At 35.5% G+C, this 15,713-nt stretch overlaps 1 protein-coding gene and 1 non-coding gene across 3 annotated transcripts in view; one reads left to right on the top strand and one right to left on the bottom strand.

The window, feature by feature from the left end:
• Nucleotides 1-653: 653 nt before the first annotated feature.
• HYCC2 (hyccin PI4KA lipid kinase complex subunit 2) overlaps nt 654-15,713 on the top strand; it is a 40,409-nt gene continuing 25,349 nt past the window's right edge. For both annotated transcript variants that reach the window (XM_065880740.1, XM_065880739.1), the window contains exons 1-5: nt 654-704; nt 1,668-1,769; nt 7,553-7,732; nt 11,862-11,942; nt 13,258-13,373. In XM_065880740.1, coding sequence (XP_065736812.1) covers nt 654-704; nt 1,668-1,769; nt 7,553-7,732; nt 11,862-11,942; nt 13,258-13,373 — 530 coding nt within the window. The remainder of the gene's footprint in view (nt 705-1,667; nt 1,770-7,552; nt 7,733-11,861; nt 11,943-13,257; nt 13,374-15,713) is intronic.
• LOC136126198 (U6 spliceosomal RNA) lies at nt 11,385-11,491 on the bottom strand. The gene has a single exon (XR_010656087.1). It is a non-coding gene; the product is annotated as a U6 spliceosomal RNA (small nuclear RNA).

The following is a 15,713-nucleotide window of genomic DNA, read 5'->3' as shown; positions in this document are numbered from 1 at the left end:
TAATAGTTTAGTATATATATTTTTCCTCCCAGCTTTTTCACATTTATATAATTTTTAGTGGAATTATTATAGCTTATATACTGTTGTACAACTTGCTTTTTCTATCTGGCTATTTTTCCATTTTAGAAAACATAAATCTACCTACTTCAAAGGCCTTATTTCATATAATATATATATATGTTTATAATCAGTTTGCTGTACATATAACCCTTGATTTCTAATTTTTTTACCTTTGTAAAAATCTGTCACAGTGTTCTATTATGTATAACTTTTTCCAGTTGTATGTGCCAGTTGTATATTTGGTAAAAGCTCTAGGCATAGACTGTGCATTTGTCTTGGGTAATGTGCAGTTTGATTTTACTTAGTAAACTTGTTTTTGCTACTTTGGAGTATAATTGGAAAATAGAAAAGCATTAGGAAAATAGATTTCAAACGTATCATTAAAAATAGAACTTATTTCTTATAAACAGTTCTGTTTTAATTGAACGCTAGTCTAAAAGTAAGCCTCCTTATCTAAAATATACACTAGATGAGTTTCTCCTTTAGTGAAAGGCACACATCATTTACCTTTGATAGTTCCTGTAAGTAACACTGTCCTCAAGTTCAGTGCCTTTTTCTTTCAGAGAGAAAAGAGGAATAGAAGGTAGAAGAAGATGCTGGGATCTGAACGTGGCGTTGTGGAAGAATGGTTATCAGAATTCAAGGTAGGTTGGATTGAGGATAAGAATGTGTCATATGATTCTATATATCAGTAATTCAGTTATACATGTTCATGGAAAAACTGAAACAAAAGTTACGAAGTAGGAATGGCAAAATATGAAATAACATGTTTCTGTAGCTGCACCTCTTTAAAAATTTTAGGCACTAATGTGAATAATGGCTAGAAGGTAATGTAAAAATGAAGCTAGTAAACTTGTTTTTGCTACTTTGGAGTATAATTGATATGGATTGATATCAATGGATTGATAAGGTGATATATAAATTTTAAGATATATTCAATAAAAGAGGGGAAGCCTCCAAGTTTTAATAAGGCACAGAAATGAGATTTGTGCCTTATATTTTTATTTCCTGTGATTAAAAAAATCACTCATTAATTTGATTGAAAGCTATATAATTTATAAACACTATGGAAATAAGTGTTTTGTGAACATAAAATACAACAATTGAAATATATCCCACACTCAGGGACATCCCTGGTGGTCCAGTGGTTAAGGCTTTGCCTTCCAACGCAGGGGGTGTGGGTTTGATCCGTGGTTGGGGAGCTAAGATCCCACATGCCTCGCGGCCAAGAAAACAAAATGCAAAACTGAAGCAATATTGTACCAAATTCAATAAAAAGACTTAAAAAAAATGCACACCTCATTAAGAACAAAAGTATTTATTGCACACTAATTTTTTAGACTAGATTATAAGGTGACTCACTTCAGCAAATCTTGGTGTAATGTGTGATTTCTAATCATTTCTCATTGTTGAGTAGTTAGAAGAATTGTATAACATCCTAACTAATTTGTTTTATTAACTCTCATGGTTATTTCTTATATTAATTATTTTTACTTTTCTTAGTTGACTCAATTATAAATCTTTTCAAGAGGAACTCATATAAAATAAAGTTTCTAACTTCTCAAATATTAAGTTCACTTTTGGTTTCCTTTGATGTTTTCTTTTAGGCATTACCTGACACTCAGATCACCAATTATGCAGCAACTTTACACCGGAAAAAAACACTGGTACCAGCCCTGTATAAAGTTATTCAAGATTCGAATAATGAGGTAGGAGAGTTTATAAGAAAAGTAATTTTAATGTAGTACATAATGAAATATGTGCACTAAAACACATATATATAAGTTTTGCAGTTTTCCTTCTTTTTTTAAAATCCTTCCAGTGGGACTGGAAAACTTTCTTTCTGCTATTTTTCATTCTGATAGTTGCTTTGGCTTTCCCCATGACCTCCCTCTCCATATTTTTTAATGTTTTGATTAAATTTGTTCCTGTTGAGGACAGTATGTTTTGATTCTTGATTTGAGTGACCACCATCTCAGTAGATTATTTATTTAATTTGAAACTTTTCTCTGTTTCCTGTTCTGGAATGTTTCCTTTCCTGGAGTCCAAATTTTAACCATATACTGATTGAGATTTATTAATTTTAAGTATTGTTTGCAGTCCTTTTATTGACGGTAAAGAACTATGTGTAATCACTCTAATTAGTGAATTCAGTCAAACTGGTAACATGAAATGATGCTGCTGCAAGTTTAGTTTGAAAATGATCAGAGAAAGCCTAAATAGTCAGGATCCGTAAACTTAGAATAACAGTTTCCTATTATTTAGCCTGTGCTAGAAGGGAAAAAAGGTGCAGCTATTGGCTCTATGTGTTAACTTACACAAAATACACACATTTTCTTTCCATTAACACAATAGTATGACATACAGTTTTATCACCACTGGATTCATGTATGCTTTAAAATGAAATGAAAGGAACACACAGGAAAGTAGCTTCTTATCTTCCCAGATACAGCCTCCAAGAGTGCCTCTGCTGTGTACTGGAGTGAGTTTGAAGAAGTTCAGGTAATCATCTTCTAACCAGCAGCTTAACTTAAAGTGCATCTTCATTTTTGTACTATCACTAAAAGCTTGCTTATTGACCTCTTTCTTTCCTATCTCCTAAACTTGGATTGGCTCTCAGTTGGGCTTGCATCTGTTGCTATTTGTAGCAGGAACCGCAGGATTCATTTGCTTCTTTTTCTCTTGCTATGTATTTTTGAATGTTTTATAACTTTAGGTATTGTAATGGACATATATGCATATCCTTCTTGGTCAGGAGTTTTCAAAATTCTGTGTGAATATTGAATGTATGTATCCCTTGTTTTGCACTGTCTTAACATTAGCTTTGCTTATTAAAATGCATTTGTTTCATGCTTTCTCTTTAAATTGTAAGCTCTTCATGGGCAGTGGTCATATATTCTATATCTGTTAACATATATATCTGTTAATTCCCTAGAATCCAGTATTTTATCATGTGCATAATGAACACTTAATAAATATTGATTAGAAGAATAGTGAAATACATGGGATTCTCTGGCGGTCCAGTGGTTGGAACTCCATGATTTCATTGCCAAGGGCACAGGTTCAGTCTCTGGTTGGGGAAGTGAGATCCCGCAAGCCACGCGGCCAAAAAAGAATCATCAGGGGGAAAAAAAGAATAGTAAAATACAAAATGAGATTCTAAAATGCTGTCGTTTTCATTAGGACTCACAAGTATGTGAAATGTATTGGCTTCCATTTTTTCTTTTATGCTTTGGAAGCTGTGATATTATAAGAATTAACTCACTTTATATTGTCATACTTCATAATACTAATGTGTGAGACTTTGTCAAGGCTAGAAATAGAAAAATTACAACTTGAGAGACTCAAGCTCAAGAACCAGCAGTCATTATAATCAACCAGTTACTAGAACAGGTCTGTCTTTCCATCCTTTCTCCTGTCAGGTCATAAGATTCTAACCATGCATTCATACTTCAGAAAAACAGAGTGTTAAGTTCCGTAGAATCTCAAAGCAATTCTGGACTTCAGTTCTAGAAGGAGAACCCTTTTAGTCCTGATTTTGTTATATTCTGAAACATAAATGTATTATTTACTAATAAGAAACAAATTTGCCTTAAATACCATGAAAGTTCTTAAGAAAGTATATTTCCTAGAAGTTCTTTTTTTTTTTGTTGTGTTTTGTTTTGTTTTGTTTTTTGGCTGTGCCATGTTGCACGGCTTGGGAGATCTTAGTTCCCCAACCCAGGATCGAACCCGGGCCACAGCAGTGAAAGCGCTGAGTCCTAACCACTGGACCGCAAGGGAATTCCCAAAGAAGTTTAATATTACATATCATGGCCAACCTGTACTACAGCTCAAGTTTTAATCTCTAGACCAACATGTTGCTTTATTTTTCTCCTTTCCCTCCTTCCAGATCCCTTAGTCACTCTAGCAGTTCTTCCACTTCAAGGAGACCATTAACCCTATTGCTTTTTTATGATGTGATTGTCCTTTTGCCTCCCTTCAAATGTCTCACTTCCTTCAAATGTCTCACTTGCCTCTTTTCTTAGCTAAATTTTCTTGATCCATCATTACAGTCATTCCCTTGCAAACATTCTGAGCTCCTTTGCCTGTCATTCCCTTAGTTCATATTCTTTGGGCAAAATCTCAACACTGGATAAAACCCAGCCATCCACTTCATGCCTGTACCTGAGCGGCTGAACGTACCTGGAAAAAACACAATTTTGTTGACTTTTTCCATTTAAATGCAGGACTAAAAATCATAAATGAGCACATAATATTTCATTGGTACAACTGTCCCAGTGTTCATTTTATACCTTCTCTTTCCTCACACTTACTGCCCTTCCTCCTCATTTTCAGTTTGCTTTCTTTGTCATTATAAAAGAAGAAAATAGTTGGAAACTCTATTCTCCCATTCAAATCTACCACTCTACCAGCATCTTTACCCACACTCTCCTGCCATTTCTGCTGTTGGGTAGATGAAGTGTCTCAGGTTGTATCAAAGGCCATCTCTTCCACTTAGGCCTGAATCCCATCTTCTCTAACTACCTCAAAGATTGCTACTGCAGTTATCCCCTCCCTTTCCTATGTCACTGATTCCTTTTTTCTTAAAACAGCAGTTTTTTTTTTAATTAATTTATTTTTGGCTACATTGGGTCTTCATTGCTGTGTGAGGGCTTTCTCTAGTTGTGGCGAGCAGGGGCTACTCTTCATTGTGGTGCACAGGCTTCTCATTACGGTGGCTTCTCTTGTTGCGGAGCATGGGCTCTAGGCGTGCGGGCTTCAGTAGTTGTGGCATGCAGGCTCAGTAGTTGTGGCTCGCAGGCTCTAGAGTGCAGGCTCAGTAGTTGTGGCGCCCAGGCTTAGCTGCTCTGTGGCACGTGGGATCTTCCCAGACCAGGGCTTGAACCCATGTCCCCTGCATTGGCAGGTGGATTCTTAACCACTGTGCCACCAGGGAAGTCCCTGTCACTGATTTTTTTTTCCTTTCTGATGAAAGGAATATGATAAACAACCATATTCTATTTTTTAAAAAACCTTCTTTGATTTGCCTCCTATTTTATTATCTACCCTATTTTTCTGTCCTTCTTCCCAATGAACTTTATAAAGTATTGCTTATTCACAGTCTCTGTCTACTTGTGCCAATTTCCTCACCTCATATTTTTTCTTTAACCCACTCATATTTGGGTTCAGTCTCCATTATTCCACCCAAACTGCTCTCAATGCGTTCATCATATGGCATGCCTCTTAGTAATTATCATGTCAAAACTATTTGCTAAGTTTGGGGAAGGTGTAAATTATTCTTAAGCTTTTATTTAACGAGAAGATAATGATTTTTAACACCTTTTGCTGTGGGTGATAGCACCATTTAGGGGAGGTCATTTCTGACACTGAAAAATTGAGAACATGATGGCATGATAACATATGCTTAGAATTAAAGATTTTAACAGAGCACATTGGCAGGTTTTTAACAGTGTTATTTTGCAGTGGAGTTGATGAAAATTTACTGGATTGCCAGCCACTCCTCCCTCCTTTTAAAAAAAAGCAGAGTAATAATTTTGGTAACTCTGTATATCTTTGCAATGCTTATTAAAGTATAGTCTCTATATGCCAATGTACTTGCTGTTGAGGAAGGAAAATAAGGTCTTTATGACATAGACAAATTGTAATTGTACCATGGCCAGTGAAATTTAGAGAAGGCAATTTTAGAGTCTTTTACTAAAGAGGAAAGTAGATTTGAAACATGGACATATATTTTTAATACATAAATTTGTGAGAGCAACAATGTTTAATTGTCCTAAGGAGCTGAATATTGTTGTCAGTACTTCACAAAGTTGCCAGCAGTTGACCATTTTCAAAAGTTTATTACTTCGTTATTGGCACTACATGGACTACACTATTTGTAATTAAACAACGCTCACCTCCTCCTCCACTTCCATCCTGGTATAAGAAATGCGGTATAGTGAGAACATCAACTTGGTGTCAGAAGATCTGAATTCTGGTGTCTTTCTCTGCTACTAATTTCTGTAACCTTGGGCAAATTGTCTGACTGGTCTAGACTTCCGTGTAAGGGGAGAGTTGGAATGTTTTTTAATATTTTAAATCCTATGAGAGTGATTTCATATAAAGAGCTTAGTAGTTACTAGACTAGGCGTGTAAATTTTTTTAGCTTTAAAGTTGTTTGTTAAGAGCTAAGCTTAAGTCATCTAAGTGTATTAACTGTACAATCAACATAGGATTTGTTGACTTTTAATTTAAAATTTTGAAAGTAATGACTTTATTCTAGAGTGCTAGATTATTACAGACATATATAACTACATTCAAGCAGATATACAAGTGTATATATATATTATTATAATCATTCAGAATAGAAGTAAGCATATAAATTACTGAATCGTTCTTTTTTTTTAAAAGCTAGTGTTACACTATTATATGTAAAGTAGATAACTAATAAAAGACCTACTGAATAGCACAGGGAACTCTACTCAATACTCTGTAATGACCTACATGGAAAAGAATCTAAAAAGAGTGGATATATGTATATGTATAACTGATTCACTGTGTTGTACACCTGAAACTAACACAACATTGTAAATCAACTATACTCCAACAAAAATTTTTTAAAAACAAAACAAAACAAAAGCTAGTGTTAAATTTTTTTTATAGTTTCCTCTCAGTGTTTTATATGCATTTTAAAATCATAGCCAGTTTTGTGAAGTCTGCAGTTATTCTAACAAAACCAGTCTAAATTAGCAGTACAAGTTTAGGGGAAAAGGGGAGGTTTGTTTAAACTGCTCATTTTCTTCAGTTTTTAAGATTATGAAGTTCCTTATAAGTCATATTGTATGATATCATATGAAAAATTATCCAGTTAAACATTGGAAAAGCTATTTCTGTATACTTATACTTCCTCCTTTTCAAAATCTTTCCAATAAATATAATTAGTAGAATTTGTCAGTCTTAAAACATAGAAGTAATCTGTTTTACTTGTATGTATTTAAAATATTAACTAACATTTTGGATGTCCAAATATTATGTATTGCCAAGTCCCTTTATCTACTGAGTGGTATATAATTTGTATAAATCATAGTCTTAAGTTGAGATTTAAAGTTTATTTCCAACAAGATTATTTGAAATTATTTTCTTCCAATAGAAACTTTTAAAAATGGAGGATAGTAAGGTTTGGTAATAACAGAAAAGGAAACTCACTAAATATAAAGTAGTACATTGGTTAAAGAACTAATTAATAAGTTTAATAGTACGGTGTATTGAAAGATATGTTGTTATTATCTGGGCACAAAGTACTTCTTGCAGTTACTGGATTGGTCAGTTTAATGTGTAGTCTCTGAGTATAAATAGAGATTGAGGTTTTGGTTGCATTGATTCAGAATAAGCAAAAATTAATGTTGAGAATTTATTTTAAAAATATTATACAGGTATATGTGCCTAAAAAGAACATTACAGTTACAGCCAAAAGAATGGAAATAACTGATGCACTTTATTTTCTTCTTAGCTCCTGGAGCCTGTCTGCCACCAGCTGTTTGAGCTCTACCGTAGCTCTGAAGTTCGACTTAAGAGGTTCACACTGCAGTTCTTGCCAGAATTGATGTGGGTTTATTTACGGCTTACAGTTAGCCGAGACAGACAGAGTAATGGTTGCATTGAAGCACTACTTTTAGGAATTTACAATTTGGTAAGTGGAAAATGATAGTTTGGGAAATTTTAAGTATTTTTTAAAGTCCTCTGAAATAATACTTGAAGACTATTTAGAGGAAAATAAATTTAAATGTCTCTTGAATAACTTATTTGAATTAACTAAATTGAGTACGGTAATTGAGTACAGTAATTAATAAGTAATTGATGGTAGTGCATTTTATAAAGTAGGTGAAACTTATAATTGATAGCATTATTAATATTTTATGGCTTATTTTTCTAATTATTTTATTTGACTGATATTTATGAATGCCTTTTTTTAAATTTATTTTTAATCATTTGATAAAACATTATGTATTTGATACATTATTTATGAAACTTTTTTCTTCTAAGGAATTCTTAAACGTTATTATTCTGTTGTTGTTTTTTTTTTCTCCTGGTGCCCAGTTTAGAACATTGGTATTGAAATTCCTGCCCTTTGAATTCTTATATTCTGTGTATTCACTGTAAACAGACGCTCCACATATTAAAGTTAAGTTTGTAGTTGAGAGGTACCTCAACCAAAGTACCTCACAAAACATTGAATCTCACAAAAAATAAATATTCTTCTGCACCAGTGCTCATTCCTCTAAGTATTATCCCTTAAAAAATCATTAAAAAAACATTTCCATCACTAGAATCTGAAGGACGGAGCCTGGCCTGTGGAATCACTTGTATTTTGTCTAAAATCAGGTACTGTCACTTACTGGCTGTTTTAAATTTAAGCAAGTTACTTAATATCTTGACTTCAGTTGCCTCGTCCTGTAAAACAGAAATAAAACATTGTTAGTAGGATTGAAAGCAATTAGAAGAACCCAACATGTTTCCTGAGGTGTTTATCAAATGTTTACCACTATTATTATAAATAGTAGTAGTAATAGTTATACCATAATTAAAGATGGGTTTTTTTAATGAAAAGCTGGTGTAGGTATAAAATTCTTTATTTTGCTACCTTGCCTGATTTTTTCTGTTAAAGTAGGAAATTTGTTTCACATATCACTGTGTTTCTAGTGCTTAGCAAAGCACTTAGTAAATGTTGATTTAAAAATTGAGTTTAGTGTTTTAGATTATGTTTGACATTAAGCTATCATTTGTTTTGTTTAATGTAATAAAATTCAGTAGTGGGACAAATGAAGCAAAAAATTTTGTATAGTGGGATGCCTGACAAGTTCTTGACAGTACTTGTTGGTGCTATGGTTTAACTATCTTTTGGTATCTCAAAAATAGTGTACTGTTTTGGGCTTCCCTGGTGGCGCAGTGGTTGAGAATCCGCCTGCCGATGCAGGGGACACGGGTTCGTGCCCTGGTCCAAGAGGATCCCACGTGCCGCAGAGCAGCTGGGCGCGTGAGCCATGGCCGCTGAGCCTGTGCGTCCGGAGCCTGTGCTCCGCAACGGGAGAGACCACAGCAGTGAGAGGCCTGTGTACCGCAAAAAAAAAAAAAAAAAAAAAAAAATAGTGTACTGTTTTAAAGATGCTCAATTATATATCAGAAATGTAACGTCAGGTTTCTGTCTTCTTTTAATTCCCTTGATACCTGTGTTCTCTCTTCTCTGTGTCTCGATTTTTCTTACCACACTGGATTTCTTTTATATATTAATTTCTCTCTTTTTCTTCTTTTCTCACTCCAGCATTTCTCCCTTGCTTCAGTAGCCCAAGAGAGAGCTTTATATTGACCTCAACTTAAAAAAATTTTATGACACCCTTCTCCACAGATATATACACAGATATAAATAAAAAGTATTTGGCTTAATTTGAAATTTAGGAATAAAAATTAAAATTTTATTGCCTAACTTAAATCAGGACCATTCATCTTAGCATAGATGTTCTCTGAGGCACAGTGGCCCAGATGTGGTGGTAACTATTTTGCCTACAGAGTAGTTAAATGATCTTTCTAGGGATTTTTAAACCATTTTCCTGCCAAAATTAGAGGTATGGCCATTGTTCACATGTAATTGGTACTCTTCTGTGACATATTAAACCCCAAAACTAGCCCTATAGGGAAGTTCTTTTGGGTTTGTGTCCTGGTGATGATAGTTGGGTTTTTTTCCTGTTGTTTCTTCCTCTTATGCTGTGCAACTACTCAGTCTCTCTCTGACTACCTTCCTTCTAGGGCAGTCTTCTCTGTCTGTATTTTATGCCAGTTATGTATACTAATATGAGTTTTAAAAGAAACAGGCTAAAGACAGTAGAGAAAAGGAGTAATGCAGGAGGAGCATTTCACCTCTCTAATTGCTGGCATCTGTAGGCAGTTTTTTTTTTTTAAAACATTATTAGATCTTTTTTTTTTTTTAATAGGATCTCATATCTATTCTTTTGGTGGGGAGTGCTGCACTGGGTTTTCCTTGCTGCCTGCAGGCTTTCTCTAGTTGCGGCAAGAGGGGGCTACTCTTCGTTGGTTGTGCACAGACTTCTCATTACGGTGGCTTCTCTTGCTGTGGAGCACGGGCTCTAGGCATGTGGGCTTCAGTATTTGTGGCGCGTGGGCTCAGTATTTGTGGCTCACGGGCTCTAGAGCGCAGGCTCAGTAGTTATGGCGCACCGGCTTAGTTGCTCCGCGGCATGTGGGATCTTCCCAGACCTGGGCTTGAACTCGTGTCCCCTGCATTGGCAGGTGGATTCCCAACCACTGCACCACCAGGGAAGTCTGTAGGCAGATTTGTATTGATACCTGTAGAAGATTGGCAGTGCCAGAGACTGTAGAAATAGATGCTGTTAACCTTTTCAGTGAAAGATAAAGTGCTTTTAAAAATCACAGGAATGTTTTTGTAATCAGTAAAAACCACTTAAGTATGAACTTATGATTAATCACTTGGACTACTATTAATTATGTTAATACGTAGCTTATTTCAGGTCATTAATTTATTGCTGAATAATTGTAAGATTTTCTTTTAGTTAAGATTCATCCTGTGTTACAACAGTGTTTTTCCTTTTTTTTTTTTCTATGAATTTATTTAGTTTTGCTGCACGCAGGCTTTCTCTAGTTGCGGTGAGCGGGGGCTACTCTTCATTGGGGTGTGCGGGCTTCACATTTCGGCGGCTTCTCCTGTTGCGGAGCATGGGCTCTAGGTGCACAGGCTTCAGTAGTTGTGGCTCACGGGCTTAATTGCTCCGTGGCATGACCAGGGCTCGAACCTGTGTCCCCTGCATTGGCAGGCAGATTCTTAACCGCTGTGCCACCAGGGAAGCCCTGTGTTTCATATTTTAATAAGTGTGGATTTCTTGGCTAAAACCTTTCATTTTAGTTTTTTATGTGGTGATTCTACCTTTAGCTTTCTGAGGAACCTCCATACTGTTTACCATGATGGCTATACCAACTTACCTTCCTACCAACAGTGTAGGAGGGTTCCCTTTTCTTCACACCCTCTCCAGCATTTGTTATTTATAGACTTTTTAATGATGGCCATTCCGACCAGTGTGAGGTGGTATCTCGTAGTTTTGATTTGAATTTCTCTAATAATTAATGATGTTGAACATCTTTTCATGTGCCTACTGGCCATCTGTATGTCTTCTTTGGAGAAATGTCTATTAAGGTCTTCTACACGTTTTTCGATTGGGTTGTTTTTGTTGTTGTTGAGTTATATGAGCTGTTTGTATATTTTGGAGATTAAGCCCTTGTCTGTCGCATCACTTGCAAATATTTTCTCCCATTCCAAAAATATGGAACACTTCACGAATTTGCGTGTCATCCGTGTGCAGGGGCCATGCTAATCTTCTCTGTATCATTACAATTTTAGTATATGTGCTGCCGAAGCGAGCAGTGATTTTAATCTTTTAAATTCAGTCATGTTTCAACTAAAAGATCTGATCACTTGTAATCTCCCTAGCCTGTATGTAAATTTATCATGAAATTTGTGCACCTACTTCATGTCTTTGTTGTCATGGTGTATTTGATTGATTGTAGTATTATATCTTTCAGTGTCTCTCAAAGGATAACTCAACTACCAAAGTGTACAAAATCTGCTAATAGGTTAGAAAAGATACACTAGGGTAATAATATTTTTATATATTACTATTTCTAAACATTCTCCTCAATTGCCAGTGATATATTTGTTAAGAAAGTAATTATTATTTCTTTTAATATAGTCCTGTGATTATTTCATTATCTCTGCTTTTTTATTTTAACCATAGGAAATTGCTGATAAAGATGGGAACAATAAAGTTCTGTCTTTTACTATCCCTTCCTTATCCAAGCCTTCAATATACCATGAGGTAAGTAAGACTGGAAAGGTAGAATTTTTTTAAATTATGTTGAGTAAAAGTCAATTTCTTACTAGAGATAAATATTCCTAACACATCTTTACTGATTTGTTTCTTAATGGAGATGTTTGTTATTAGTGATATAAAGCTGAGCTGTTGTCAAGGGAGAGAGAATGTAATTCATGGAAAATTTTCCTCTAGTTCTGGTTTCTTTCTTTTTCATTCTTCTACCAGTATCGTTTTTGGCCTTTTTTTTTCAAAAATATTTTCAAAAATCTTCTTTTAATTTTTTTTGTCTTCCATATTAATTAGAAATCATCTATGTTAGATTGATTTATTTTCATTATTTTTTAGGAAAATAATTACACTTCTGATTTTTACTTATATTTATTTGGTTGAAGATTGTGAGAACACTGATAATTATATAGGTAGATGACTCCTGTTGGGCTGAACTCCTTCTGCCTGCTCTCTTTAAGGACATAGGCTTTGAAGCAAGCTTCTTGTCTGTAGTGGCCTTCAGTGCATAAACTTGAGGAAAGCGCTTAAAGAAACTTTACCAGTAGTGTAAAAATTGAAATCTATTTTCTTACCAACAAACAGTATCCAGTTGCCTCATAGCTCTGTGCAACTATTTATTTTCTTAATTAATTCTCCTGGGGCTTTGTTTTGTGTTGAAAATAGAATGCCTCCTATTTAACCAGGGCTGATTTTAGCATAGAACATTTCTGAGTAATAGATTTTAACTGTGTTCCATGTATCAAGTTACAAAATAAAATGGAGGGTAGTGAAAAGTTTACAAATGGATGGTTCTTCTAACTTCAGAAACATGAAATCAATTATGTCACTATTAAAGAGACATTTGATCATAGTATTCTTGTTTGTGTTCCATAATTATAACTCTCTGCACCTTGCTTTCTTCAGTGTGGAATGAGATTAATGAGAGCACCAACCTTCCTGAAGTTAGAAAGACCTCCAGGTTTGAATGCATAGTCCCCAAGAGTGCTCTGAGTTCTGGAAACAAACAAATTAAAGTTGATTTATTTGTAGCCTTTATTCTTTTCAATGACTTTTCTTATTCTGTCCTAAATGTAGATTCATTCCATAATATTTCAAAAAACAAAGCACTGTATTTTTAGTTTTATATATTGTATAAATACGTCTTAAAAGGAGCTGTAGAATGTATATAACAGAAAAATGGAAGAGGTTTTGAAACGGAAGAAATGGTCTGAAACTGTCTTTTGTTGAGACAGGATTAAATATCCTCACATGATATAGATTTTTACTTCATTTTAGAGACACAGTCTCATACTTTACCTTGTTTTTGTAGCCCTCAACAATTGGATCCATGGCTTTGACAGAAGGGGCATTGTGTCAGCATGATCTCATCAGGGTTGTTTACAGTGATCTTCATCCACAGAGGGAAACATTCACTGCACAAAACCGGTAATGGTCAAAACTGTAGACAGTAGGGCTTCCCTGGTGGCGCAGTGGTTGAGAGTCCGCCTGCCGATGCAGGGGACGCGGATTCGTGCCCCGGTCCGGGAAGATCCCACATGCCGCAGAGCGTCTAGGCCCGTGAGCCATGGCCGCTGAGCCTGCGCATCCGGAGCCTGTGCTCTGCAACAGGAGAGGCCACAACAGTGAGGGGCCCGCGTACCACAAAAAAAAACCCCAAAAACTGTAGACAGTAAAAATTGTTAATTTATGCTTAATAGTTATCTACAATTACTTTGGTTCAGGTTTGGTATGATAAAAGACAAAAGTTAAATATGTCATACTAGTGAAATACATCATAGCAGTGAAATACTCATCCATAAACGTAGCAGCTCTTTGTTGATCAATAGAGAGTTGTTCACGGGGGCCCATCTAGGTGATAGATAGAATCTGGCAGATTGTCAGGTGGTGCCAAAGTTGGCCCTAGGGAAAAAGAGGTTTCCTGCCTCCCTGCTTATGAGTACTATAAGTACTTCTTTCCATTCCCTTGGTAGCATGTTTCTGCACAAACCATTTGCACCTTATTATGGAACTCTTCTGGCACTTATAATGGAACTCTTCTGGCACTTATTATGGAACTTTTCTGGTGTTTTTCTGACATTACCCAAGATATTATGGGTATTTCACATTTCAGGATTATTTTATGTTTCAGTCATGGGGGCAGTCTCACTTCATACCCATTGGTAAGCAGGTTGTCTCTCAAATGGAAATTTTCTGGTTCCAAATCCCAGAAGTTGTTGCTAGGTGGCACTTACTGGCTTCTGCCATAAGCTCAGGTCTGTATTCCACACAGGGCTGTTGTTCAGCAAATTAATGACCTTGTAGGCTTGGACAATCTTATTGATCCCTGTTTAGCATGTTCTATTAATATTAGAGGAAGGATGGATGGATTTACATGGCTTCTGTTTTACAATGCTAGATAGAGGAAGTGTCCTTCAGACACAGTATCTGTTCCCATAATGCATTCAGGTAAATGAGACACAGTCACTTCACATAAAGTTCACCCAAACTTTCACCTTAATCCTATCAATCATCGCAGTCTTATATAGCCTTTCAATCTAGCCATTACCAACAAAGAGAGCCTGTGTCACCAGCCTCCATTCTAAACAACTTATCAGGTATGACATAGGTTACTTCCCAGAAGCTGAGGGCAAAGGCTAAAACTTTCTTCGGGCAAGGCCAAATTTTTTACCATACATTGCCCTGCATGGTTATTGGGAGCAGTAAATGAGATGATGCTTAAAACATGCTTAGCATGGTGCCTGGAACATAATATATGTTAGTGATACTGTTATTATTATTCTTTTTTACAAAATGTTTATTTATTTATTTGGCTGTACTGAGTCTTAGTTGTGGCCTGCGGGATCTTTGGGATCTTCGTCGTGGCATGCGGGGATCTTTAGTTGCGGCATGTGAACTCTTAGTTGTGGCATGTGGGATTAGTTTCCTGACTAGTGATCAAACCCAGGCCCCCTGCATTGGGAGTGCAGAGTCTTAGCCACTGTACCACCGAGGAAGTCCCGATACTATTATTTGTTATATAATATTTTATGCTCATAGTAAAATAGTACTCATCTTATTGGTTATAATATTAGAGTTATGGAAGGACTATAGGATCAAGCAGATTTCTAAATTATTGACCTTTGATCAAGTGCTTCAGTCTGGAATTCCAGTTCTTCTTAAGGGTCTTTCCAATATTACACATATGATAGAAAACACAGTGGCTTCCCTTGTTTCCTAACATATTGGAATTCAGCTTTAGTGATTGTTCTTTATTAGCCAGCAGGGTGCTGTATAACACCTGGAGAAGACCTTATCCCAACTTAAAGTAACAACCTAATTTTTTTCTATACAGTTATGTTGGGGTACTCAAATCATTTAATAATAGAAAATGTATATTAGAATAGTGGTTCATAAGTACTGTTTGCAGACTAGTTTGCATAAAAATCATCTGGTTACCTGATTCCTTTTTTGTTTTCTCATTTTAATTTTTTAAAGTATAACAATATATACTTGTGGTACATTTAAAATAGAACAGAGTATAAAGTAAAAATAGGCAAGAGTACAAAGAGAAAAGTATATGTCCTCTTCCCTCTAACCACCCATTTCTACTCTCAGTAGTTAAATTATTAGCAGTTTTTTATGTGTCCTTCCAGAAAATTTTCATGCATGCAAAAGCATATATTCAGCCTTAAACACTTGCAGACCCATACACACTGGATTCATTTGTACACATTGTACAACTTGCTTTTTTTTTTTTTTTTTTTTTTGGCCATGCCACGTGGCATG

Source organism: Phocoena phocoena, chromosome 7, assembly GCF_963924675.1.
Source record: "Phocoena phocoena chromosome 7, mPhoPho1.1, whole genome shotgun sequence".
Classification (NCBI taxonomy): domain Eukaryota; kingdom Metazoa; phylum Chordata; class Mammalia; order Artiodactyla; family Phocoenidae; genus Phocoena; species Phocoena phocoena.
The sequence above is the reverse complement of the archived record's forward strand: the minus strand, read 5'-3'. Positions and strand labels throughout refer to the sequence as shown.